At 41.7% G+C, this 25,199-nt stretch overlaps 1 protein-coding gene across 5 annotated transcripts in view; it reads right to left on the bottom strand.

Annotated features, from left to right (window-relative positions):
* The window catches only part of EFCAB11 (EF-hand calcium binding domain 11), a 184,651-nt gene that overhangs the window by 132,160 nt on the left and 27,292 nt on the right, over positions 1–25,199 (bottom strand). The window contains exons 7-8 of one of the 5 annotated variants that reach the window (XR_006282426.1): positions 18,740–18,768; positions 14,388–18,359 (exon numbers count right to left, since the gene is read on the bottom strand). The exons of 3 other annotated variants lie outside the window; for them this stretch is intronic. Coding sequence is in view for 1 of the 2 variants with exons in the window: in XM_043517816.1 (XP_043373751.1) it covers positions 18,344–18,359 (16 nt within the window). In the remaining variant the exon portion in view is untranslated. Of the gene's footprint in view, positions 1–14,387; positions 18,360–18,739; positions 18,769–25,199 lie in introns of those variants that run through there. One more of the 5 variants, XM_043517816.1, reaches the window with a different exon arrangement.

The following is a 25,199-nucleotide window of genomic DNA, read 5'->3' on the forward strand; positions in this document are numbered from 1 at the left end:
AAAGGACATATATGAGATGCATCCCCACCTTGGGAGGAACACAGTAGATATTTAAAAGAGCAATGAAATAGTACACAACAGTTCAGGTCAAGAAGTGAAGATGTAAATGGTATAGAATTAAATTGCAGGGCTAGGCATATTCTAAAATAATCAAAGGAAATCATGTAGGTACTAAATAAGAAGTATGTGCATAATGTATAACCAAAGGCATGACTATGCTACAAATTAATCTAAATCAGAAGACCTGGTTATTACATGGTTTCAATCTATATTGTTGAAAGGACCTTAGACACCTTCCACACCCACAGTACTGACTGAAACTGTGCAGTCATCAGGTTCGCAATATTGTTTTTGGATCGTGGACAGATCCCTGTGTGTTGTCAGGAATATCATAGCTGAGGGACAGAGCTAAACTTTTCTCAAAGCTTTGTGAAACTACATGCACGGGCTGAAATTGTGGAAAAGCAGCATCACTTGCCCCATAACCTGAGCCGTGCTGAACACAACAGCCTCAGGAACAACTCTGACATCATAATCAAAAAAGGCTGACAAAGGAGGTGCTGTCATCATCATGAATAAGTTGGAATATGAACAAGAGGCTGCTAGGCAGCTCTCTAACTCCACATTCTACAGGCCATTATCCTCTGATCCCACTGAGGATTACCAAAAGAAACTACAGCATCTGCTCAAGAAACTCCCTGAAAAAGCACAAGAACAGATCTGTGCAGACACATGCCTAGAACCCCAACCAGGGGTATTCTATTTGCTACCCATGATCCATAAACCTGGGAATCCTGGACGCCCCATCATGTCAGGCATTGGCACCCTGACAGCAGGATTGTCTGGCTATGTCTCTCCTCAGGCCCTACCAGCACTCCCAGCTATCTTTGAGACACCACTGACTTCCTGAGGAAACTACAATCCATTGGTGATCTTCCAGAAAACACACTCCTTGCCACTATGGATATAGAAGCCCTCTACACCAACATTCCACAGAAAGATAGACTACAAGCCATCAGGAACAGTATCCCCGATAATGTCACGGCAAACCTGGTGGCTGAACTTTGTGACTTTGTCCTCACCCATAACTATTTCACATTTGGGGACAATATATACCTTCAAGTCAGCGTCACTGCTATGGGTACCCGCATGCCCCACAGCATGCTAACATTTTTATGGCTGACTTAGAACAACACTTTCTTAGCTCTCATCCCCTCACACGCCTACTCTACTTGCGCTACCTTGATGATATCTTCATCATCTGGACCCATGGAAAAGAAGCCCTTGAGGAATTCCACCATGATTTCAACAATTTCCATCCCACCATCAACCTCAGCCTAGACCAAGCCATACAAGCGGGTCCATTTCCTAGACACTACTCTGCTAGTAAGCGATGGTCACATAAACACCACCCTATACCGGAAACCTACTGACCGCTATACTTATCTACATGCCTCCAGCTTCCATCCAGGACACACCACACGATCCATTGTCTACAGTCAAGCTCTACGATACAACCACATTTGCTCCAACCCCTCAGACAGAGAAACACCTACAAGATCTCTATCAAGCATTCTTAAAACTACAATACCCACCTGCTGAAGTGAAAAAACAAATTGACAGAGTCAGAAGAGTATCCAGAAGTTACCTACTACCGGACAAGCCCAACAAAGAAAATAACAGAATGCCACTAGCTGTCACCTTTTGCCCCCAACCAAACCTCTCCAGCGCATCATCAAAGATTTACAACCTATCCTGAACATGATCCCTCACTCTCACAGATCTTGGGAGACAAACCAGTCCTCACTTACAGACAGCCCGCCAACCTGAAGCAAATACTCACCAGCAACCACACACCATACAACAAAAACACTAACCCAGGAACCTAACTTTGCAACAAAGCCCGATGCCAACTCTGTCCACATATTTATTCAAGTGACACCATCATAGGACCTAATTACATTAGCTACGCCATCAGGGGCTCGTTCACCTGCACATCTACCAATGAGATAGATGCCATCATGTGCCAGCAATGCCCCTCTGCCACGTACATTGGTCAAACCGAACAGTCTCTATGCAAAAGAATAAATGGACACAAATCTGACATCAGGAGTCATAACAGTCAAAAACCGGTAGGAGAACACTTCAACCTCTCTGGCCACTCAGGAAAAGATTTAAGGATGACAATTTTGCAATAGAAAAGCTTCAAAAAGAGACTCCAAGGAGATATTGCTGAGCTTGAATTAATATGCAAACTAGATACCATTAACTTGGGTTTGAATAGAGACAGAGTGGCTGGGTCATTACACGTATTGAATCTATTTCCTTAAGGTAAGTATCCTCACACCTTCTTGTCAACTGTCTAAATGGGCCATCTTAATTATCACTACAAAAGTTTTTTTTCTCCTGCTGATAATAGCTCATCTTAACTAATTAACCTCTCACAGTTTGTATGGTGACTTATCTGTATATATATATATATATATATATATATATATATATATATATATATATATATATATATATATACACACACACACACACATCTTACTATATGTTCCATTCTAAGTGGGCTGTAGCCCACGAAAGCTTATGCTCTAATAAACTTGTTAGTCTCTAAGATGCCACAAGTACTCCTGTTCTTTCTGTGGATACAGACTAACACGGCTGCTACTCTGAAACCTATTCAGGATTTAGACTACTAGTATTAAAAAAAAATGGAAGAGAGAAACTAGATTACACCCAACCTTAAAAACTCCAAACTTACATAACTTCTCAGTACAGAGACTCATTTGATAGACTAGTACAATTTTTTTCATGACAAGTAAACTTTTCTAAGTCTGGTGCTGAATCAATGATCAGAAAGACTAATTTCTGATCTTTGAGTCTCAGAAGCACTACCTACCTGCACTTAAGAGTTACAATCCCTAGCACGCCGTAGCAGGTCTTAAAATGGTTTTTAGGTTTGCACATAAGGTAAGATGGTTGTTGTCTTCCTGCACTACAGAAGGATGTGTGTCTGTCAGCACATGCACAAGAAAATTCACCACAAGAAGAGAAAACTGGAAAATTTTCAGCCACTCAGGCCAATGTTTTAGAAAGTTATGAGAGTATGAAATGAAGGGAACAGGCTGCAAAACAGAATTGTTGTGCTATACACTCACATACAAGCAATAAATCTAATGCACATTCACTGAAATCAACTTGGAAACAACAACAGAAAATAGGTGAGAGCTGGAGAACAAATTAGCTAATTTATATGCTTGTTAATTAAATGCATCAGTGATCCTTCATTGACCGTCTTCACTAGACTGACTTCAGATAGAGTCCATTTTAAGCGTTTATTATGAGGTTCAGTTTGTCAGTATTAAAAAGGTAGTTTGAAGGATTTATTAACCTTCCAACATTTAAAAGCTAGCAATAAAAAGTGTAGACAGCTGATATTCTTTAACACATGACATCAAAACCAATTTAGATTACATTTAAATTGTTAAAAATTACAAAAAGTTATGACTTTTCAGCATGCATTCGTTAACTGCTTTTATTAAATAACATTCATGGTGAAAAATGCCAGTCACAGCCTAATAAGTATTTACATATAAGCATAATGAATGCTGCATATATATTTGTATTTGCTAATTTATGTAGAGAAATAACATTGCAGTTTGGTATAACATACAGTATATTCACCATATTTATACTACTCGTAAGAATAGCTGGCATGTAAACACCATTACAAGGAAGGAAAGAATTCGCTGCGAGTTTGCAATTTAAAAGTGTAAAAAAAACAGCTCAATATTTATTAGCTGAATCAACAGATAATGTTGATTACAAAAAGCAGGAGGAACCAAAAGCCATCAGTCATGACAACAAGAGTTGTTGAGTCATATTCCATTTTCTAGAGAAAGTGAGTCTGAAATTCCATGATTCCAAAAATTGGTTACAAATACCAGAAGTTCATAATGAAGGAACAAACACAAAATGGGAGACACTAGTATGACAGGAGGTTTACTGCATACGTACTAGGAATACACCACATTAAAAATGGAAAATGAGTCTATAATACAAGACTTTAATAAAGGAATTAATATATTTGCCTTTGTAAACAGTAAATTTAGGAGAGTTAGTTATTTCCCACAATTTAGCATTGGTGAGACTGCAACCGGAGTATGGCATTCAGTTTGGTCACACATCTATAGCAATGTGGATAAAGCTTATGCTCAAATAAATTTGTTAGTCTCTAAGGTGCCACAACTACTCCTTTTCTTTTTTATCTACAGCAAAGTGACTGAAAGGAGATTGTACATCTTGGAAAATAAGACTTCAAAGGAAGCCAAGAAAGGACTTGACAGATTTTTCCCTACCTGTAAATAAAGTTCCTACAAGTTATCTATTCAACAATGTGGACCAATGAAATTCTCTGAAGGAGCTGGTGCCCTCAAGAGTCGGCTTTGCCTATTCCGATTTAGGTGAGATGAAATGCAATCTTTATCTGCATCTGTATGGACCCCAAATATGCACCTTCACCTTTTAGTTGGGCCAATGCACTTTGAGATGCCACCCATCTCCAGAGTCCTGACAACATCCTTTCAACAGGCAGATACATAAGACACTGATTTTGACATCTGCCAACCCATCAGGGCTCCCCGTTTTGTTGGTTTAGGAAGCCAATCTTGGTTTCCTAGCTCTTAAAAGACTCAAAATAGCTTAACTAAAATTTGTGGACATTTGACTTTGATAACACAGACATCTTTTTTGGGGGGGGGGGGCGGAGGGAACCTTACACAATACTACATTGCTAACAGGTCTTTGTGGATTCCAGAATGTTTGTTCACAGAAATGTACAGATAGGTAAAATCTCCCTTTCTGCTTCTGAGCCATTCAGCAACTTGGACATCTGGAGAAATGTGCTCTAAGCACCAGTGCCCACTGGCCCTTAATATTAACAGACAAGCAAAAAATTCCACAGTGAAACAACAGCCATCACCCCTTTGTCAAAGGAAGCATATGTTGACAGTGACATCATCTCTATAGAACCTTGCAAATGCACATAAAGAACAAAGGGAGAAGGCTTACATAATTTCAAGCAGAAGCTCCACCCCTCCTAATTCTACCTAATAAGAGAGAGAGCTGGCAGAATGGACTTTCAAAGTAAAACAAGCTGGATGTCCATCTGCCTAAGTCAGTTTGATACATGAAGTGTCAGGCAATGACAAACCTATACATCTACATCTTTTGGGGATCCTGTCAGACTGATAAAAAAAGAAAAGGAAAAAAACTGAATGTATCTAAAAGAGTCTGTGTTTGATGCACAGAGAAGGTAAAGATTGGACTGAAGCAAGATTGTACAATTCTTAGGTTTAGAACAGAAACTGGACAGGGACATTTCCTATTTAAGAAGGAATGATAAACCTCATTTGAGAATAAATCCAGGAACTGTAATAAGGAATTTTTCACAAATATACAGCCCTAACAGAGAACTGAGTAAACTAGACAGGCTGTTACTGTTGAGGAATATGGGCTGCGCCACATCAGATCACACCAATAATCCATGTTGTCTGGTACCTTGTCTCTCACAGTGCCCTCTATCAGCAGGGTTGCCAGGCATCCGGTTTTCAACCAGAACACCCAACTGAAAAGGGACCTTGGCAGCTCCAGTTGGCACTGCTGAACGGGCCGTTAAAAGTCTGGTCAGCGGTGCAGCGGGGGTCAGGGACTAAGGCAGGCTCCCTACCTACCCTGGCTCCACGTGGCTTCCGGAAGCGGCCGCCAGGTCTCTGCAGCTCCTAGATGATGGGCAACCACCAGGGAGGCTCCGCGCACTGCCCCTGCCCTGAGGGCTGGCTCCGCAGCTTCCAATGGCCGGGAACCGCGACCAATGGGAGCTGCGGGGGCGGTGCCTGTAGGTGCGAGGGCAGCGCACGGAGAATCCCTGGCTACCCATTTGTTTAGGGGCTGCAAGGACCTGGCGGCCACTTTTTGGGAGCCATGGTAAGTGCCGCCAGCACCCTGTACTCTGAACCCCCTCCCACACCCCAACCCCCTGCCCCAGCTCGGAGTCCCCTCCCTCACCCAAACTCCCTCCTGTAGCTCATAACCCCCCAACACTCCAAACCCCTGTCTCAGCCCCCTCCTGCAGCCCAAACCCCTCATTCCCGCTCCACCCCAGAGTCCACACCCCCAGCCAGAGTCTGCATCCTCTCCTGCATTCTGAATCCCTCAGTCCCTGCCCAGAGCCCCCTTGTGCACCCTAAACCTCTCATCCCGGCCCCACCCCAGAGCCTGCACCTCCAGCCAAAGTCTTCTCCCCCATCCTGCACTCCAAACCCTTCCCTCAGCCTGGTGAAAGTGAGTGAAGGTTGGAGAGAGCGAGTGATGCAGGGAAGAGGAATGGAGCAAATGCGGGTGCGACCTCAGAGAGGGGGTGTGGCAGAAGTGTGGCCTCGGAGAAGGGGCGGGGCAGGGTGTTCGGTTTTGTATGATTAGAAAGTTGGCAACCCTAAGTATCGGATGCTTCAAAGAAAGGAGCAAGAAACCACATAAGGGACAAGTTACAGAACAATTTATCCATTCAAGGAAGTTTCTTCCTTATCACAGACTGAGGAAGATAGAGGAGGAAGGAAAACAATGACAGTCATAAATTCAAAGGGATGGGATGAAGGAGGGTAAAACAGAAAATTTCAAGATTCCAAAAAGGAATCACTGGCTGGGTGATAGATTGCCTTGACAAATTTTTTTTACAATGTAAATAAGAACCCACTATGAATCAATTCACCTTCCACCTTACTGCCACTAGTACACAGATCTGGACTTGAAAGATAGGAGATGATAGATCCCAATGTAGGCCTGATGGAAAGAAATCTAGAATGGAGACAATCAAGGCCTTCTTTGGAGAGCTAGTTTTTGTAAGACACAAACACAAAAAGGGAGCCCTGTCCAAAAATATGCTTTGGGAGGGGACTGTGTCCGCTCTCAAGGAGGGTGCTAATGAAAGACCCATGTCTCACACGGAGTGCCTGTAAATTGCCAGAAAAAAAGGTTTTCTAAATGACTGCACTTTGCTGGGCCTTCGATCGAGAGAAAGTGGAATCCTCAGCTATAGGGATAGCAGAAGGTCTTTGTAGCAAGTCCATTGAAGCTATACATAGAACCATACATCTCCCACATTTTTAAATGCAGTGGGTTCAGAAAAAAATCTATATCAAGAGACAGTTACCAGAAACCTGTGGACTTTTTAGTTGGCTCAAATAAAAAATTCAAGGTTTACAGGTCTTCACTTGCAGCACATTAACTCATAGTTCTCACTCACTTGAGTGAATCCTGCTATATCCTTGTCAGCTAATCAACTTGATTTCTAAGGACCAACACCAAAAAAACTACTTATATGGGAGAGAAATATCTTAGACTGTAAATCTCCAATGGGCAGAGACAACAGTAATTAAATTCTGGTCAATACACAAGAATCTTTGCTTTGGCACAAAGACTTCTGCTCTTCCAGTTTGAGTATCCAAAGACCTGGGCATTGTCTAAATGAATCATGACTGAGAGTCCTGGTACCAGTTGCTAAAGAAATATAGATACAGAGCTCACATCGGATCTTTCCCCTCTAGTTGAAGGATGTGCCACATTCTCTCTTTCAACTAAGACTCTTTAACTGGTCAGCTCCCCAAGTGCTTCTACCATCCAAGCAAGTCTGCTAGCCCCTCTTCTTTGTCAGAAGGAAGAGAGATTTTAGAATCTATCATATGCTTTATTATTTGGTCAAGTTTTTGATTTTAAACTTTTGGGATTAATAGAAAGAATTTAGGGTTGTACTGAAACCTCCCTAAGTCATCTCATGCTATTACTTCTGAATGGAATCCAGTTTTCTGTCTCCCAGATATGAAAAAAAATGTAAGGGTCTGAAGGTTTTTTGTTTATTTTAAATCAATCTGGTCATCTCAGGGCTGAATCAAGGGCAAAATCCTCCATTTGTCAAACCTTTTGAAGGCAGTCAGTACAACCTATCAAAAGGCTCTAGGAAGAACATTTTAATTGGGTTCCTCTTACGGCTTCAAAAGCCACATTTTCTAGACTCTGGGGCTGAGAGGTGGGTGGCGTTGCCTTTTTCTGTCTCTTGAGGAAAATATTCTGATTAAAACTCTGAAAAATGTAATAAAAACAAATCACAAAAATACCAGTAAGACAGCAACATGCATACTTTTAAAAATCTTGACAATTTTCTGAATATAAAGATTATTAGAACACATGTACAGTTTGTGTACTTTTACCAATATTTTACTCTTAATTAAAATAAAATACCTAGGACCAAATGAAGGCAGGATTGTGTGAACTGTAATGATCTAGTATGTACTGTATTGTGCTAGTACATACTGACAATTAGTTTAAGCATGTTTATTAAACCATGTAATGACTTAATATGTCATGTCAAAAATAAAGTACAAGCCCTTTCACCAATTTTTTTTAACTAGGCATTAATTCAATTAAGTTTTGTTAGCATGAAGTATTATGGTAATGTCTTACCAATCATATTGTACTCTCTAAGACAGATATTAGCTTTCTCAATATGCAACAGAGATTCACTTATAAGAGACAGCAAGTGTCAGAACACAATGTAAACACATTAGAAAATAATACACTTGTAGAAAGTTGATTTCTAATTCCAAACAGAACAAGAAAGGTTGTTGTTTTGGTTAAAGCAAGAAAGGTTGTTTTTCTGGGATTCAGGAGAGGTGGTTCAATTCTGGACTCTGCCACAGATTTCTTTTGTGACAATCGGCAAGTAATTTAATTTCTCTGTGCCTCTGTCCCCCACCTTTAAAAGTGAGATTATAATATTGTCTCTCTACCATTTGCCTGTCTTGCCTGCTTAGATCATAAACTCTCCAAGGCAAGGACTGTCTGTTAGTACACCATCTAGCACAATGGGGGCCTGGATCTTGATTCAGGCTTCTAGGTGCTACTATAATACAAATAAACAGCAACTCTTCAGATTAATCATTAGGAATAAGTGAAAAATTCCCTCCATATTTGCCTCTCTTAAGTCTATACTAGACTCTCCTGGGCTAGCAAAATATCTAGGACAGACTACACTTTCAATAAAAGGTACATTTTAGAGGATACCTGTGATCTTTTACCTTAAAACTGGAACTAACTCTAATTTAAATAAAAAGGGGAATATTCTGAGGGAGCTAATGGGGTATTTGAAGCTTTCCCCTCCAGGTCAGTGGTTCAACCTAGTTCTGAATGATCATGACCAACAGTTGTTGCTGTCCAATAACTGTTTAGTGGTCTACGTAAGATGAGTTTGGTGGTCCGGAGTCTAATTCCCAGCAGACAGAAGCTGTATCACACCAACAGCTAATGCAACAGAATGAACATTCTCGTTGGTAGTCCCAGTAAAAGAGACCATGGACTGAATTGTCAAAAGTCTCAAACAACCCATTCACTCTTAGAGATGATCCCTTTCAGAACTGAGACACTGTCAGGGGAAAGAGAAGAAACCCACACTAGCTGTTTATAAATAATAATTCAATCTCCAAAGCTGTCAATCTGGCATATTTTATTAATGCTATATTTATACATTGTATAGGCTATTCTATAGGCTTACTCTATGTCAAGTAAACTGTCTTTAAAATAAGAGAAGGACACAGAAGTAGAAAATATCTAAGCATTTCATTTAAGTAATGTTTTTAGTCCAGGTGTGTAGTTTTCAAAAGTTTAAGATCTATTTTTTGTAATGGCCTATTCCTATATAGGAAGAAATATACCTAATTATTCAGATGCAGTTGATGCATATATGCAAGACCATATACATACATTTACACAAGAATTGCATTGCTGGATCCCAATCCTGCATACACTTAATTTTAAGCATGCAAGTACCCCTTCTTACTTCAATGGATCTAACCCACACGCTTTAACTTAAGACTGCGAGCGAGTGTTTGCAGGACTGGAACACAGAAAGGGAAAAGATTTAGGTACTAGACAGTATCTGTTTCAAACCTATATTTTCAAGACTGCATCTTAAATTGGAGTAGGTTTAATTATTTACTTATGACAGTTTTTCTGTACACTGAAGTGCATTTTTAATTTTTCCAAAGAAATAATTGAGGAAAGTAGTTTCACTTGACTATCTATGTCCTTCATCAAATGAAGCATCATCCTTCTCCTGCAAAGGCATTTCAAAGCTTTGATTTGCTTTTCAACACCAATTGCTACTCTGATGTTATCCATTCAAGCTCATGGCCCTGACCATAAAAAAAATAACAAATACAGACCAAACAATAAAACCCAAGAAAAATTCTTAATGAAAATCCATTAAGGGATCTATTCCCTATGAAATAACTCTCCCAAAAAAGAGCATTCCCCTACCCTTTATTATTAATTATTTATGAACGGGCCTAGTTATGCATAACCATATGCCACTGTTATTATTAAAATTAACGATCCTTAGTTTGTATTCCTTACTCCTGTAAAGACTGCAGGATCAGGCCCACTGATTAATTGCAAGGGAATATATCAGGAGCCGCCTTTGGTTCCTAAACAAATATCATAATCTCTAGAGCACTTTTACCTCAGGGCAATATTTTTGTTAATTTATCACCCTTGCACGTAGTTGGTATTTTTTGTATTAATGATGGGTTTTTTTCAATTTCCCTTACTTCTCACCAGATAAGGGCGGGGACAGACTGGGTGTTCTGACCTCATCTAGCAAAAGCAGTCTGGGGGAAGGCAGGAGGAGCTATTGGGCTGTATTTAATTTCTGCCCTCCCAGAGCAGAAAATTTGTCTATGGAGAAGTAGTAGAGATGTGACTCCAGTCCCTGATAGGAAACTTCAAAGGAAGCTTGAGGGCCAGAGCAAGAAAATATTTTCTTGGATGAAAGTAGCTTTCTCTGGATCTCTGTATGTGAGCCAATGATATCCAACATGGTATATCGTACAGATGTATCAGCTCATGAGTAATATGTTATTTTTGAGCATGTGACAGCTTTTAACCAATGAACTGAACAAAAATATACATTCACAATGAATATATTCACATGTACACATAAAAATGTATTTTATATATTAGAGATCATTTTGAAGAGATAACAATACAAACTTGTGTATGTGATTAATTGTGATAATATGAAAGCCTGCAAGACAGTTGCTTAAGAAATGAGAACAACAAAGGAATAAACTACTGCAGGCATCACCAGAGCTGGAATGATATAGTACTGTGTACTACATTTCCATGGCAACTAGCCATAGGAAGATGAATGTTTCATATTCACACTGCTCTGCAGTACATGTCTATAAATCAAACTTGCATAAAGAGCGTAAGATTTCTGCTGTGGGGTGGTTCTAAAAACTGGGTTATTTTCTTGTTACTGGATAATTATAAGAAAAATATGAAACAATTAGGTCATTTTTAGCACGGAAAGAACTAACACACAAAAATATTAATATACCTCTGGCATGTGACCCTATTAATTTAAGTGCAAAGCAGCATAAAATTCAGATCATGAATGGGATACAGTGCTTCTGATCTATGAGCTCTGATGTGTGCTTGCTAGCTTCAGAAACTGTATGTCCATTATTCTTTCTTTCTTTTTTTAACAGACATATGTCATTTATTGGCTCTTTCACATTTTCATCTTCATAAGAATTATCATTTTTCTGCTTTGTTCTGCTATTTCACCTTCATTATTACAGTTTGAGGATTCAACAATGAAATATCTTCCTCTTATACACAAATGGTACAGCTAAGACAGATATTTCCTTGACAGCAATAATTAATAATGCTGTATATTTCTAACTAGGTTAACCAAACATAAATCAAAGTTTCACAACAGAAAATGCGAACATTTCTTGCAGTGTTTTCCGGCAACAACTGATATGCCACCATACAATGAGGAAACCATGTTCACTTTTCATTATAAGGTGTTCAGCTTAATAATTTCACATCATCCTATTTAAACTTTTCTGACAATTCATACATATACTCTCAAAGACAGAATGAATAACATCATTATGAAAAAAGTTTTAATTCATAAATCAACCGACTATCAAAATAAATAAGTTTCCTACCATTAAACCACTCACCACTAGGCATCACTACAACACTGACATTTCAAATCAGATGTACCACGATTAAGCACCCAATGTGCATTTTATCTAATATACCTGGTAAGCTCACAGAAACAGCTGAACTCTACAATTCATTTTTACCACAATTATTGTGTATGTACTATGGTCAATAAATGTGATCAAATAGAAATTGAAGATTCACCTGAAGCTTCCATGAACCTTAGCTGCAAATTACACAGAATATTAACATTTTTGGGAAAAACCCACAATATATTTAGCAGACAATTTCTAAATGAAATTTTACATTAATCTGTATGACATGCAAATATTCTCGTATTGGTCTTATTTCCTTGAAATAAAATAAAAAAACTGCACACTTATTATACCCAGGAACACTTTTGAATCAACTGTATCTATTCTCAGTTCTTACCTTAAACAGAGCATTTAGCACCACCAAATGGTTGAGAAGATCTATTGCCAGTTTAAATTCATTCAGTATATCTTATGTTTATTTTATGTTTATAAATACACTTCATATCCAATATCAAAGTGAAGCACGGGTATTAACTGTTCATTTTTGGTGAGTTAGAGAAGTACACTATGCATTGTAATCCATCTTATCTTGCTATATCATACTAAAAATGTAAATTGTATTTTAATAGTAATAAAAATGCATAAATGGAAAATATAGGCAACTCATTTTAAAGCTCATTTTGCCGGGAGAGAGCAAAACAAAATGTATGTTCATCTTTATACTAGCATTTTTGCACACACAGAGTCAGGCAAAATTGCATGTGTAAAACCTGTACCTCTCTGATCTCAGCATGCAAATGTTGAGTTTTACTTATATGTGTATTTGCACGTTTTGAGTAGCTCGTATGTTGCACAAGGATTTGTACATTTGGCTCTGAATATTGAAATTATGGTAGTTTGTTTTAATGTAAATTACAATACAGTAATGACAGACAAATAATGCATGCGATCAGAGAGAAAAAGAACGTTTTGAAATGTGATTCATTCAAAAACATTTTTGAGTTTAGCATGTAATTCACTATTTTAGGATCTCAAGTCACAAATGTGTGTGTGTGTGCATGAATGCATGTATACATTAAAAAGAAAAGGAGTACTTATGGCACTTTAGAGACTAACAAATTTATTAGAGCATAAACTTTCGTGAGCTACAGCTCACTTCATCGGAGTATCTAGATGATATCCTACATCTATTGACGACAATGACAAAACTACCATGTATTTCAGTGGGGTCAGGATTTCTCCCCTGTTGTGTAACAACTATCTTTGTACTTCTCTCCTTAAGCTTTGCCTGGCCTTGGCTTCAGTGATTGATATGTTTCTTTTAAATTGTACTAAAAATAATACATTGGAAGATTTGACCTTTGGCAACAAAAGTATGCCCTATACTGCAGCAACAGAAGCTAAATAGGCATTAAGAGCTATGACCTTGAATTTTCTTTCTTTAAAAAAATTATTTTCTTTTTTCTAGTCTCTTCTGGCACTCAGCTGCTTTTACATTTTTTTTACTTCATTTTTATAAGAAAAATCTCAAACTTTCAATGCTTAGCTTCTTAAAATTAAAGTGATGTAGCAGTACATGAAATGCTATAGAGACAGAATCTTTACCAACCTGCTGGGCTTACAATATCAAGAAAGAAAGTTAATTTAAAATTAAAGTCATTTAGATGACAACTTCATAGTTCCAAAATATACTCATTAAGCTCTTTTCTTTCTAGTCTCAACAAGCCTATCTTCGAGTTTGCTCCTGCTTGTGGTCATCAAAGCATGCATTGTCCTAAGTGATCACTATAATGTGAGAAATAATCTTTGAAACTGCAGTCCAAGTAGCATAGTCTGTATTATATTCCTCTCCAGCTCTCATACCACATTCGTAAATATGGAATCACAAGGCACACAACTTGGCAATACTGCATTATGGTATCTACTGATCAATATGTTTTGCATGTATGACAGGTATGACATATTTTTTGTGATGTGAAAGACATATTACAAGCTGTTTTTTCAGCTGTTACCTGTTAAAACCAAGATGCTAGACCACAGTGGAAACACCAGTGCAGCATACCTTTTGCTTCACTAGAGAAATGTTACATCATAAAATTGTATTGTCCCCTTTTCCATTCTGTTATGTTCTGTCATACAAGATCAAATCCTGATTCCCAATAAATCAATGGCAAAATTGGGAGCAGGATTGGGCCCAACATTTTTAGAAATGATTTTACAAAACAAAGCCATGTTTAAATATATTTCTAGTCGTAGAGAGTAAAACAATATGAATACCAATTATATGAATAAGTGTACTTTATTTAATCATGATTAATGTTACTTTGCTTTGGTCAGCAGACCAGTACGGACCTTACCGTAAGTCAATATATTTGTTATATGACAAGAGAAGGATTTTAAACAATTACAGCACAGACAAATCAAACATTAGCTGCTTCTCATACAACAAAAGAATCCTTAAATGACACATCCACGAGGGTCACTTTGTTCCCAAAGTGACAGCAATGGAGAATATAAAGTAACAGCAAAATATTTTTCAAACCTTTACTACATGGTTTCTCAATCTTTTTCTTTCTGAGGCCCCCCTCAACATGCTATAAAAACTCCAGGGCCCAGTGGGGGAGGGGGCTCGGGCATAGGTGTAGTTTGACTTCTATTTTGGGTGGTCAGTCTAGTGGGGCTCAAGCCAGCTCCACACGGCGAGGTCCAGGGAGGGAGTGCCAATTCATTTCCACCCCCCGCCTCACCTCAGCAGGCCACACGCCTATCTGGGTTGTATGTGTGTATGTGGGGGGCAAAACCAAAAATTATAACTCAAAGGTGGGGGGCTCAGCTCAAAAAGTTTGAAAACAGTTCAGGGTGCAGGGAGAGGGGTAGCTAAGGGTGGTGTGCGGGCAGGGGCTTAGCTCAGGGTGCAGGCCAAAGTGTAGCTAGGGGCTGTGTGCAGACAGAGGGGTTGCTCAGGGTGCATGGAGAGGAGTAGCTCGGCGCTGTGTACAGGCAGGGGTAGCTCAGGCTGCAGGGAGGGAGTTGGATGGGGCTGTGTGTCGGGAGGGCTCCCCTGGGGTCCTGTACCCCAAGGGCTCTGTCAGCCTTGGACCAGGTCCCCCACCCAGGCGGTGCTTACTAGCTGCATGAGCAAAGGGGGCTGGGAGCTGAGGAACAGATTCAACCCTCTGCATCAGTAGCAGCAGGAGACGAGGGAATGCTGTGGCTGCCTGCTCCATTGTACCAGCCAGAGAGCAGCAGCTGTCCCTCACTACCTGGGTCTGGCTTCCTGCCTCCAACCTGGCCAATCGACAGGGAGAGAAGGAGGTGGAGGGTGTGTGTGTGAAGCTGCCCTGGGACTGCCCTGTTCTTGCACTGTAGCTTGTGGAGGGGGCAATACCCCTGTGCCCCCTCAACTCTGCCCATGTGCTAAGGGCTTCTGCCCCGTGGGGGGTGCTGGGAATTGGGGCTTCAACCCTGCGGCTCCTGGCTTCAGCCCCGTGGGAGATGCTGGGACTCGGGCTCTGGGTTTTAGAACCATAGAATATTAGGGTTGGAAGAGACCTCAGGAGGTCATCTAGTCCAATCCCCTGCTCAAAGCAGGACCAACACCAACTAAATCATCCCACCCAAGGCTTTGTCAAGCCTTAAAAACCTCTAAGGATGGAGATTCCGCCATGTCCCTAGGTAACCCATTCCAGTGCTTCACCACCCTCCTAGTGAAATAGTTTTTCCTAATATCCAACCTAGACCTCCCTCACTGCAACTTGAGACCATTGCTTCTTGTTCTGTCATCTACCACTATTGAGAACAGCCTAGCTCCATCCTCTTTGGAACCCCCCTTCAGGATGCTGAAGGCTGCTATCAAATCCCCCCTCACTTTTGGCTTCTGCAGACTAAATAACCCTAGTTCCCTCAGCCTCTCCTCGTAAGTCATGTGCTCCAGCCCCCTAATTGCTGCCCTCAGCTGGACTCTCCAATTTGTCCACATCCCTTCTGTAGTGCGGGGACCAAAACTGGGTGCAATACTCCAGCTGTCGCCTCACCAGTGCCGAATAGAGGGGAATAATCACTTCACTCAACCTGCTGGCAATGCTCCTACTAATACAGCCTAATATGCTGTTGGCCTTCTTGGCAACGAAGGCACACTGCTGATTCATATCAAGCTTCTCGTCCACTGTATTCCCCAGGTCCTTTTCTGAAGAACTGCTGCTTAGCCACTCTGTCTCCAGCCTGTAGCAGTGCATGGAATTCTTCCTTCATAAGTGCAGGACTCTGCACTTGTCCTTGTTGAACCTCATCAGATTTCTTTTGGCCCAATCCTCCAATTTGTCTAGGTCACTCTGGACTCTATCCCTACCCTCCAGCATATCTACCTCTCCCCCCAGCTTAGTGTCCATCTGCGAACTTGCTCAGGGTGTAATTAAGCCCATCATCCAGATCATTGATAGAGATGTTGAACAAAACCGGCCCCAAGATCGACCCCTGGGGCACTCCACTTGATACCGGTTGCCAACTAGACATCGAGCCATTGATCACTATCCGTTGAACCAGACAATCTAGCCAGCTTTCTATCCATCTTATAGTCCATTCATCCAATCCATACATTAATGTACTGGCAAGAATACTGTGGGAGACTGTATCAAAAGCTTTGCTAAAGTCAAGATATATCTATATCAAGTTTTAGCCATGGGGCCCTGCAGGCCCTCTGAAAGGGTTCGCGGACCCCCTGTTGATAACCGCTGTTTTAGTAGGCATGAAAAGCAATATTTTTATGTCCTCCTTTTATTAATGTGGGTTGTTGCATTTTCTTCTTCTTGTATAATACAAGACTTACTATAAATGGATGTTTCTTGGCCTACCTTCAATCTGATCAGCCACAAATATTATACACTCCCCAGCAATGCGCCATATCCTTAAAAATGCCCTGAAAAGAGCTTTTTAAAATGATTAGCCCTACAGAGATGTGTTAAATCTTTAATGTACAAAGATAAGAAGGTCACTCAACATACAAGTTATTCCATACTTAATGTCGTTTCTCCCCCTTTTTAGTGATCGTGAAGATGCTTTGACTGCTGCTCTGCTGGGTGGCTCACTATGCACCATACTGGGGGGGGGGGAAGCAAAAACTAATCTCACAACCATTACAAGATCACCTTTAAAATAACTTTAAAACCAAAACAGTTAATTTGGACCAAATATCCACATGGAGGCTTTGGAACAAATACAGTACAATTTCATTTTAAGACTTAATACAATGAATATTGTGAGTATTATAAGAACCTATTACAATTTTTATAGGAAGAAAACATATATATGATGTCACATTAGTTCAGACAAAACTCGTACTTCCTGCATACTGGAATGCAGCTTTGGGACTCCAACTATGCAACTGATAGCCAAAAAAAAAAAAACACCCGAACATTTTTATAAATCACTCAAACTTCATCTATCTGAAATGGATAGAGGGAGAAACATTCCTGTAATATAAGAATTCCCACAAAACTTTTGAACTGTGGATCAAATAACTTTCTCTTTGTGAGTGCTGTTGTGATAATAGAGCCTTCAAATCTACTCTAATTGTAAATTTAACTGTAAAAAGTGAGTGGGAGATCATAAAATGTCACAATAACCTATAACAACAAGTGTTGATGGGAATAGGTGCCAGAAAACCAGACCAAGAAACTGGATTAGCCTAAACTAAAAAGACCACATCGATATAATCAAAGGACTGTTGAAATTATGCTTGTTAAAAACAGATGATGGCCAGAAGTCCATGAACCAAAATTGGTGTGTTGAGTATTAGGCCTTATTAGTGCACAAAATAAATAAGGGGATGGGCTATTCCACACACGATTTCCTTTGGAGGTCTTTAAAGAAAGAGACTTTGGGAGGAAAAGACTGAACGAACAGATGGAGCCGAAAAACAGCCAGAGACTACTGAAGCAAGCTTCATCACCATGGATCCCACCTGTCCTCCTCCCATCTCCTGGGACTCCAGGCCTTCATCATCCTAATCCCGAGATATGTCTTTACCAGACCAGGCCAGAGAAAGGTACCCAGATGACATCAACACATCTATCAGCTCCAGCCGAATCCCAAACACCACTTGGGATAAAACGGTATCAGACAGCAGCAGCTCCGATCCATTTCTACTAACTTCTCTTCTGCCCCAAAGGACAGTTATTACCATCTTTGACACCATCCAAAAGACTATCAAACAAGGGGAGGAGGAGAGGGGGTTCCTTCTAAGTCTCTTTACAGCTAAAGGGAAAGGAGAAAAAAAGTTAAAATAGAAGCCTTACTTAATAATTTATATTTCAAATGCTTTAACTGTTTTTCCTTCTTTTGTGTATCTTTAATAAAAGGTTAAAAGAATTTTAAAATGGTGTGTTTGCCATGGTACTAAACAGGCTGAGGTCTCTGTATGCCAAACCCCAGAAACCCTCGTTTTAACACTTTTTAATGTCGGACAGTGACTGGGTTATGTTAACACCTTTGGCTCATATAGTCCATCTAAATAAATACAACAATACAGGTTAGGGGTTAAGTTTCCAAAGTGAATTAGAAACAGTCTTTTAATTGCCTTTTGAACATTTTACCCACAGGCTACTAAGTTATTATAGCACTTCAGGACATTTTACCTGTAATCTCTTGTAGAGTGTACTAGCATGTTGATAGAATCATTGAATATCAGGGTTGGAAGGGACCTCAGGAGGTCATCTAGTCCAACCCCCTGCTCAAAGCAGGACCAATCCCCAACTAAATCATCCCAGCCAGGGCTTTGTCAAGCCTGACCTTAAAAACTTCTAAGGAAGGTGTCATAAATATAAAGGGAGGGTAAACACCTTTAAAATCCCTCCTGGCCAGAGAAAAAATCCTTTCATCTGTAAAGGGTTAAGAAGCTAGGATAACCTCGCTGGCACCTGACCACAATGACCAATGAGAAGACAAAAAGAAAAGGAGTACTTGTGGCACCTCAGAGACTAACAAATTTATTTGAGCATAAGCTTTCGTGAGCTACAGCTCACTTTATCGGATGCAAGATACTTTCAAAGCTGGAGGGAAGGAAAAACAAAGGGTCTGTCTGTGTGATGCTTTTGCCGGGGACAGAACAGGAATTTAGTCTTAGAATTTAGTAAGTAATCTAGCTAGATATGCGTTAGATTATGATTTCTTTAAATGGCTGAGAAATTAGACTGTGCTGAACAGAATGAATATTCTTGTCTTTCTGTCTTCCTTGTAACTTAAGGTTTTGCCTAGAGGGATTCTCTATGTTTTGAATCTAATTACCCTGTAAGGTAGTTACCATCCTGATTTTACAGAGGGGATTCTTTTTTACCTTTTCCTATATTAAAGTTCTTCTTGTAAGAAATTGAATGTTTTTTTCATTGTTCTTAAGATCCAAGGGTTTTGGTCTGTGGTCACCTATGCAAATTGGTGAGGATTTTTATCAAGCCTTTCCCAGGCAGGGGGGTGCAAGGTTTTGGTGAAGATTTTGGGGGGAAAGACGTTTCCAAACAATGCTTTCTCAAAAATAAACCCAGATGTTTGGTGGTGGCACTGAAAGTCCAAGGGCAAAAAGTAAAATAGTTTGTACCTTGGGGAAGTTTTAACCTAAGCTGCTAAAAGTAAGCTTAGGAGGTTTTCATGCAGGTCCCCACATCTGTAACCTAGAGTTCAGAGTGGGGAAGGAACCCTGACATGGTGGCAGAGTGGTGGGATCAACTTGAAATCATTTTGAGATTTTTTTGAACCAGAAGCACAGATTTGAAAAGGAATTTTTTTTTCCCTTTGGGCTGCTGAAAAGCAGGTTAAACTGAAAACAGAGGTTTTTTTTTTTCCTCTGCTTTGGGGCCAGAGCAGAGACAAAAGGGAATTGCCTTTTGTGAGCTGGAGTTTTCTCTACCTAAAGGCAGGATAGTTAACCTCCTGCAGAGAAATTCACAAGTCTTCACAGACCTGAAGTTTTTTTTTTTTTTTTACCTTGGAGCAACTAGAGGGGTTTTCTGCCTATTTGCCTGGAGCCAAAGGTGTTAGGGGTTTTTTTTTTTTGGATTTCTCTGTAGGTTGACAATCACTTTCAGAGAATATAGGCATCATATTCAGCACAGCAAAATTTTACAAGCCAAGTTTTTTTTTCTGTTTTGGTTTTCTGTCTAACTCTCGGGTGTAAAGTTAGTTAAAAACAGAGAGGTTAGGATGACAGACTCCACGGTTCAACAAAAGCTGGAATTAGCCAGATGTGAGGCTGAGGAAAAACAAAAGGAACATGAAAGACAGACAGAACTCTTGAGGAGAGAAATGGAGGCAAAGAACAAAGATGGGGGGCAGCGAAAGAGGCAGAACACCACCAAGCGGCTGCCAACAGGAGAGCAATGGAGGCCAAGGACAAAGAACTGGTGGCAAGGGCCAAAGAACTGGAGGAGAAGGAAAAAGAGAGGAAGCATGTGGAGGAGGAGAAGGAAAGCGAGAGGAAGCATGCACTGGAGATGGAGAAGGCAAAGGCTCAGCAGAATATACCAACAAACCCTAGCAATCCTTCTCCAGGTACCACTTCCCATCCCAGAAAGTTCCCCACCTACAAGGTACCGAGGCCTTCTTAGAAAACTTTGAAAGGGCCTGCCTTGGGTACAGCATCTCTACAGACCAATACATGGTAGAGCTGAGGCCACAGCTCAGCGGACCCTTAGCTGAGGTGGCGGCTGAAATGCCGGAACAAATGAACCAGTTTGAACTGTATAAAACCAAGGCGAGAGTCAGAATGGGGCTAACCCCCGAGCATTCCTGACGGCAGTTCAGAGCCCTAAGGTGGAAGCCAGATGTGTCATTTACTCGACATGCCTACCACATTGTGAAACATTGGGATGCCTGGATATCAGGAGCAAATGTTAAATCTCCAGAAGATTTGCACTTCCTAATGCAAATGGAGCAATTCTTAGAGGGTGTTCCTGAGAAAATAGAAAGATACATCCTAGATGGGAAGCCCAAAACTGTAATCGAGGTGGGGGAGATTGGAGCCAAATGGGTGGAGGTGGCAGAGAGGAAAAAAACTGGTCGCAGTTGGAGCAGATACCAGAACAGACAACCTCAGACCACACCCTACTACCGGGGGCCGCCCAAGACCCCATCTACCCCCCAAAGAACCCTTCAGCCACCTTATCGTCCCGCCACACCATTCTCCAGCAACCCACCTCGCCCCAGTGACCCGTCAGCTGGACGATGTTTTAAATGTAACGAGCCGGGACATGTGAAGGCAAACTGCCCCAAGAACCCCAACAGATTACAGTTCATTGCACCGGAATCACCCCAGGCCCAGATACCTCCCAGATACCCTTGGAGTGGAGGGAAACTGTGAGTGTGGGCGGGAAGAAGGTCACCGAGTGGAGGGACACCAGAGCACAGGTGTCGGCTATCCATGCTTCCTTAGTGGACCCCAATTTAATCAACCCAGAGATCCAAGTGACGATTCAACCTTTCCAGTCCAACTCTTTCCATTTGCCTAAAGCCAAGTTGCCTGTCCAGTACAAGGGCTGGTAAGGAACATGGACTTTTGCAGTTTATGATGATTATCCTATCCCCATGCTGTTGGGGGAAGACTTGGCCAATCATGTGATGTGAGCCAACAAGGTGGGAATGGTCACCCGCAGCCAGACTAAACCTGCCGTCACGCCTAGCGCTGTTCTGGAAACTTCTACCAGGACCCAGTCAGAGGTGATGGACCCGGACCCCAAGCCAATGTCTGCAACAGCAGTAGTAGATACAGTCCCAGAGACCCAGACAGAACCAGTCACAGAACTGGAACCGGTGGAACAATCAGCACCAGATCCATTGCCAGCACTGAATCCAGTACTTGCAACCCCAACCCCAGAAGGCCCCACCGAACCTGAACTGGCAGCGGCCGATAACCCTACACAGGAGGCTCAGCCGGAGCCTGAACCCCAACATAGTGCACCAGCGGAGAGCGGTTCACAGTCAACGGAAACAGCCCCATCCCCTACATCGCTTCCAGAGGGATCAAGCATAGGTCCACAATCAAATGAGGAACTGATGTCTCCAGCATCAAGGGAACAGTTCCAGGCTGAACAGGAAGTAGATGAAAGTCTCCAGAGAGCTTGGACAGCGGCACAGAGTAACCCACCACCTCTCAGCTTTTCTAATCGATCCAGCTTTGTTGTAGAAAGAGGACTCTTATAGAAGGAAACATTTTCTGGTGGACACCAGGAAGACTGGCAACCTCAGAGACAGTTGGTAGTTCCAACTAAGTACCGGGTCAAGCTCTTGAGCTTAGCCCATGATCATCCTAGTGGTCATGCTGGGGTGAACAGGACCAAAGGCCAGTTGGGAAGGTCATTCCTCTGGGAAGGAATGGGCAAGGATGTTTCTACCTATGTCCGGTCTTGTGAGGTACGCCAAAAAGTGGGAAAGGCCCAAGACCAGGTCAAAGCCCCTCTCCAGCCACTACCCCTTATTGAAGTTCCATTTCAGCGAGTAGTTGTGGATATTCTGGGTCCTTTTCCGAAAAAGACACCCAGAGGAAAGCAGTACATACTGACTTTCATGGATTTTGCCACCCGATGGCTGGAAGCAGTAGCTCTAAGAAACACCAGGGCTAAAAGTATGTGCCAGGCACTAGCAGACATTTTTGCCAGGGTAGGTTGGCCCTCCGACATCCTCACAGATGCAGGAACTAATTTCCTGGCAGAAACTATGGAAAGCCTTTGGGAAGCTCATGAGGTAAATCACTTGGTTGCCACTCCTTACCACCATCAAACAAATGGCATGGTGGAGAAATTTAATGGTACTTTGGGGACCATGATATGTAAATTCATAAATGAGCACTCCAATGATTGGGACCTAGTGTTGCAGCAGTTGCACTATGCCTACAGAGCTGTACCACATCCCAGTTTAGGGTTTTCACCATTTGAACTTGTATATGGCCGCGAGGTTAAGGGGCCATTACAGTTGGTGAAGCAGCAATGGGAGGGGTTTACACCTTCTCCAGGAACTAACATTCTGGACTTTGTAACCAACCTACAAAACACCCTCCGAACCTCTCTAGCCCTTGCTAAAGAAAACCTACAGGATGCTCAAAAAGAGCATAAAGCCTGGTATGATAAACATGCCAGAGAGCATTCCTACAAAGTAGGAGACCAGGTCATGGTCTTAAAGGTTCTCCAGGCCCATAAAATGGAAGCGTCGTGGGAAGGACCATTCACGGTCCAGGAGCGCCTGGGAGCTGTTAATTACCTCATAGCATTCCCCACCTCCAACCGAAAGCCTAAGGTAAACCATATTAATTCTTTAAAGCCCTTTTATTCCAGAGAATTAAAAGTTTGTCAGTTTACAGCCCAGGGAGGAGATGACGCTGAGTGGCCTGTAGGTGTCTACTATGAAGGGAAAAGTGCTGGTGGAGTGGAAGAGGTGAACCTCTCCATGACCCTCGGGCGTATGCAGTGACAGCAGATCCAGGAGCTGTGCACTAGCTATGCACCGATGTTCTCAGCCACCCCAGGGCTGACTGAACGGGCATACCACTCCATTCACACAGGTAATGCTCACCCAATTAAAGTCCAACCTTACTGGGTGTCTCCTCAAGCTAAAACTGCTGTAGAATGCGAGATCCAGAATATGTTACAGATGGGTGTAATCCGCCCCTCCCACAGTGCATGGGCATCTGCAGTGGTTCTAGTTCCCAAACCAGATGTGGAGATACGTTTTTGCGTGGATTACCATAAGCTAAATGCTGTAACTCACCCAGACAACTATCCAATGCCACGCACAGATGAACTATTAGAGAAACTGGGACGGGCCAGTTCATCTCTATCTTGGACTTAACCAAGGGGTACGGGCAGGTACTGCTAGATGCATCTGCCAAGGAAAGGTCAGCCTTCAAAACACATGTTGGGCTGTATGAATTTAATGTACTCCCTTTCGGGCTGCGGAATGCACCCGCCACCTTCCAAAGTCTTATAGATGGTCTCATAGCAGGATTAGGAGAATATGCAGTCGCCTACCTTGACGATGTGGCCATATTTTCGGATTCCTGGGCAGGACACCTGGAATATCTACAAAAAGTCTTTGAGCGCATAAAGGAAGCAGGACTAACTGTTAAGGCTAAGAAGTGTCAAATAGGCCTAAACAGAGTGACTTACCTTGGACACCAGGTGGGTCAAGGAACTATCAACCCCCTACAGGCCAAAGTGGATGCTATCCAAAAGTGGCCTGTCCCAAAGTCAAACAAACAGGTTCAATCCTTCTTAGGCTGATTATTACAGACAATTTGTACCGCAATACAGCGAAATTGCTGCCCCACTGACAGACCTAACCAAAAAGAAACAGCCAAATGCCGTTCAGTGAACCGAAGAGCGTCAGAAGGCCTTTAACCAACTTCAAGCAACACTCATGTCTGACCTTGTACTAAGGGTCCCAGACTTTGACAAACCATTCCTAGTAACCACAGATGCATCCGAGCGTGGTGTGGGAGCAATTTTAATGCAGGAAGGACTGGATCAAGAATTCCACCCTGTAGTGTTTCTCAGCAAAAAACTGTGAGAGGGAAAGCAACTGGTCAGTCAGTGAAAAAGAATGTTACGCCATTGTCTACGCTCTGGAAGAGCTACGCCCATATGTTTGAGGACGGCGTTTCCACCTGCAAACCGACCGTGCTGCGCTACAGTGGCTTCATTCCGCCACGGGAAAAAACAAAAAACTTATTCGGTGGAGTTTAGCTCTCCAAGATTTTGATTTCGACATCCAACACATCTCAGCAGCTTCTAACAAAGTGGCTGATGCACTCTCCCGTGAAAGTTTCCCAGAATCAACTGGTTAAAATAGACCTTGAGATGTGGAAAATATTGTCAGTCTTTATATACTTGGTAGTATATTTAGAGGTGCATGTGTCTTATTAACTCTGTTTTTTTCCTAGAGCTCCAGGAAGAAATCCCAGCCAGTGTTTCACCCTAGCTGTGATTTGGGGGGCATGTCATAAATATAAAGGGAAGGGTAAACACCTTTAAAATCCCTCCTGGCCAGAGGAAAAATCCTCTCACCTGTAAAGGGTTAAGAAGCTAGGATAACCTCACTGGCACCTGACCACAATGA

Source organism: Dermochelys coriacea, chromosome 6, assembly GCF_009764565.3.
Source record: "Dermochelys coriacea isolate rDerCor1 chromosome 6, rDerCor1.pri.v4, whole genome shotgun sequence".
In the NCBI taxonomy this organism is placed as follows: Eukaryota; Metazoa; Chordata; order Testudines; family Dermochelyidae; genus Dermochelys; species Dermochelys coriacea.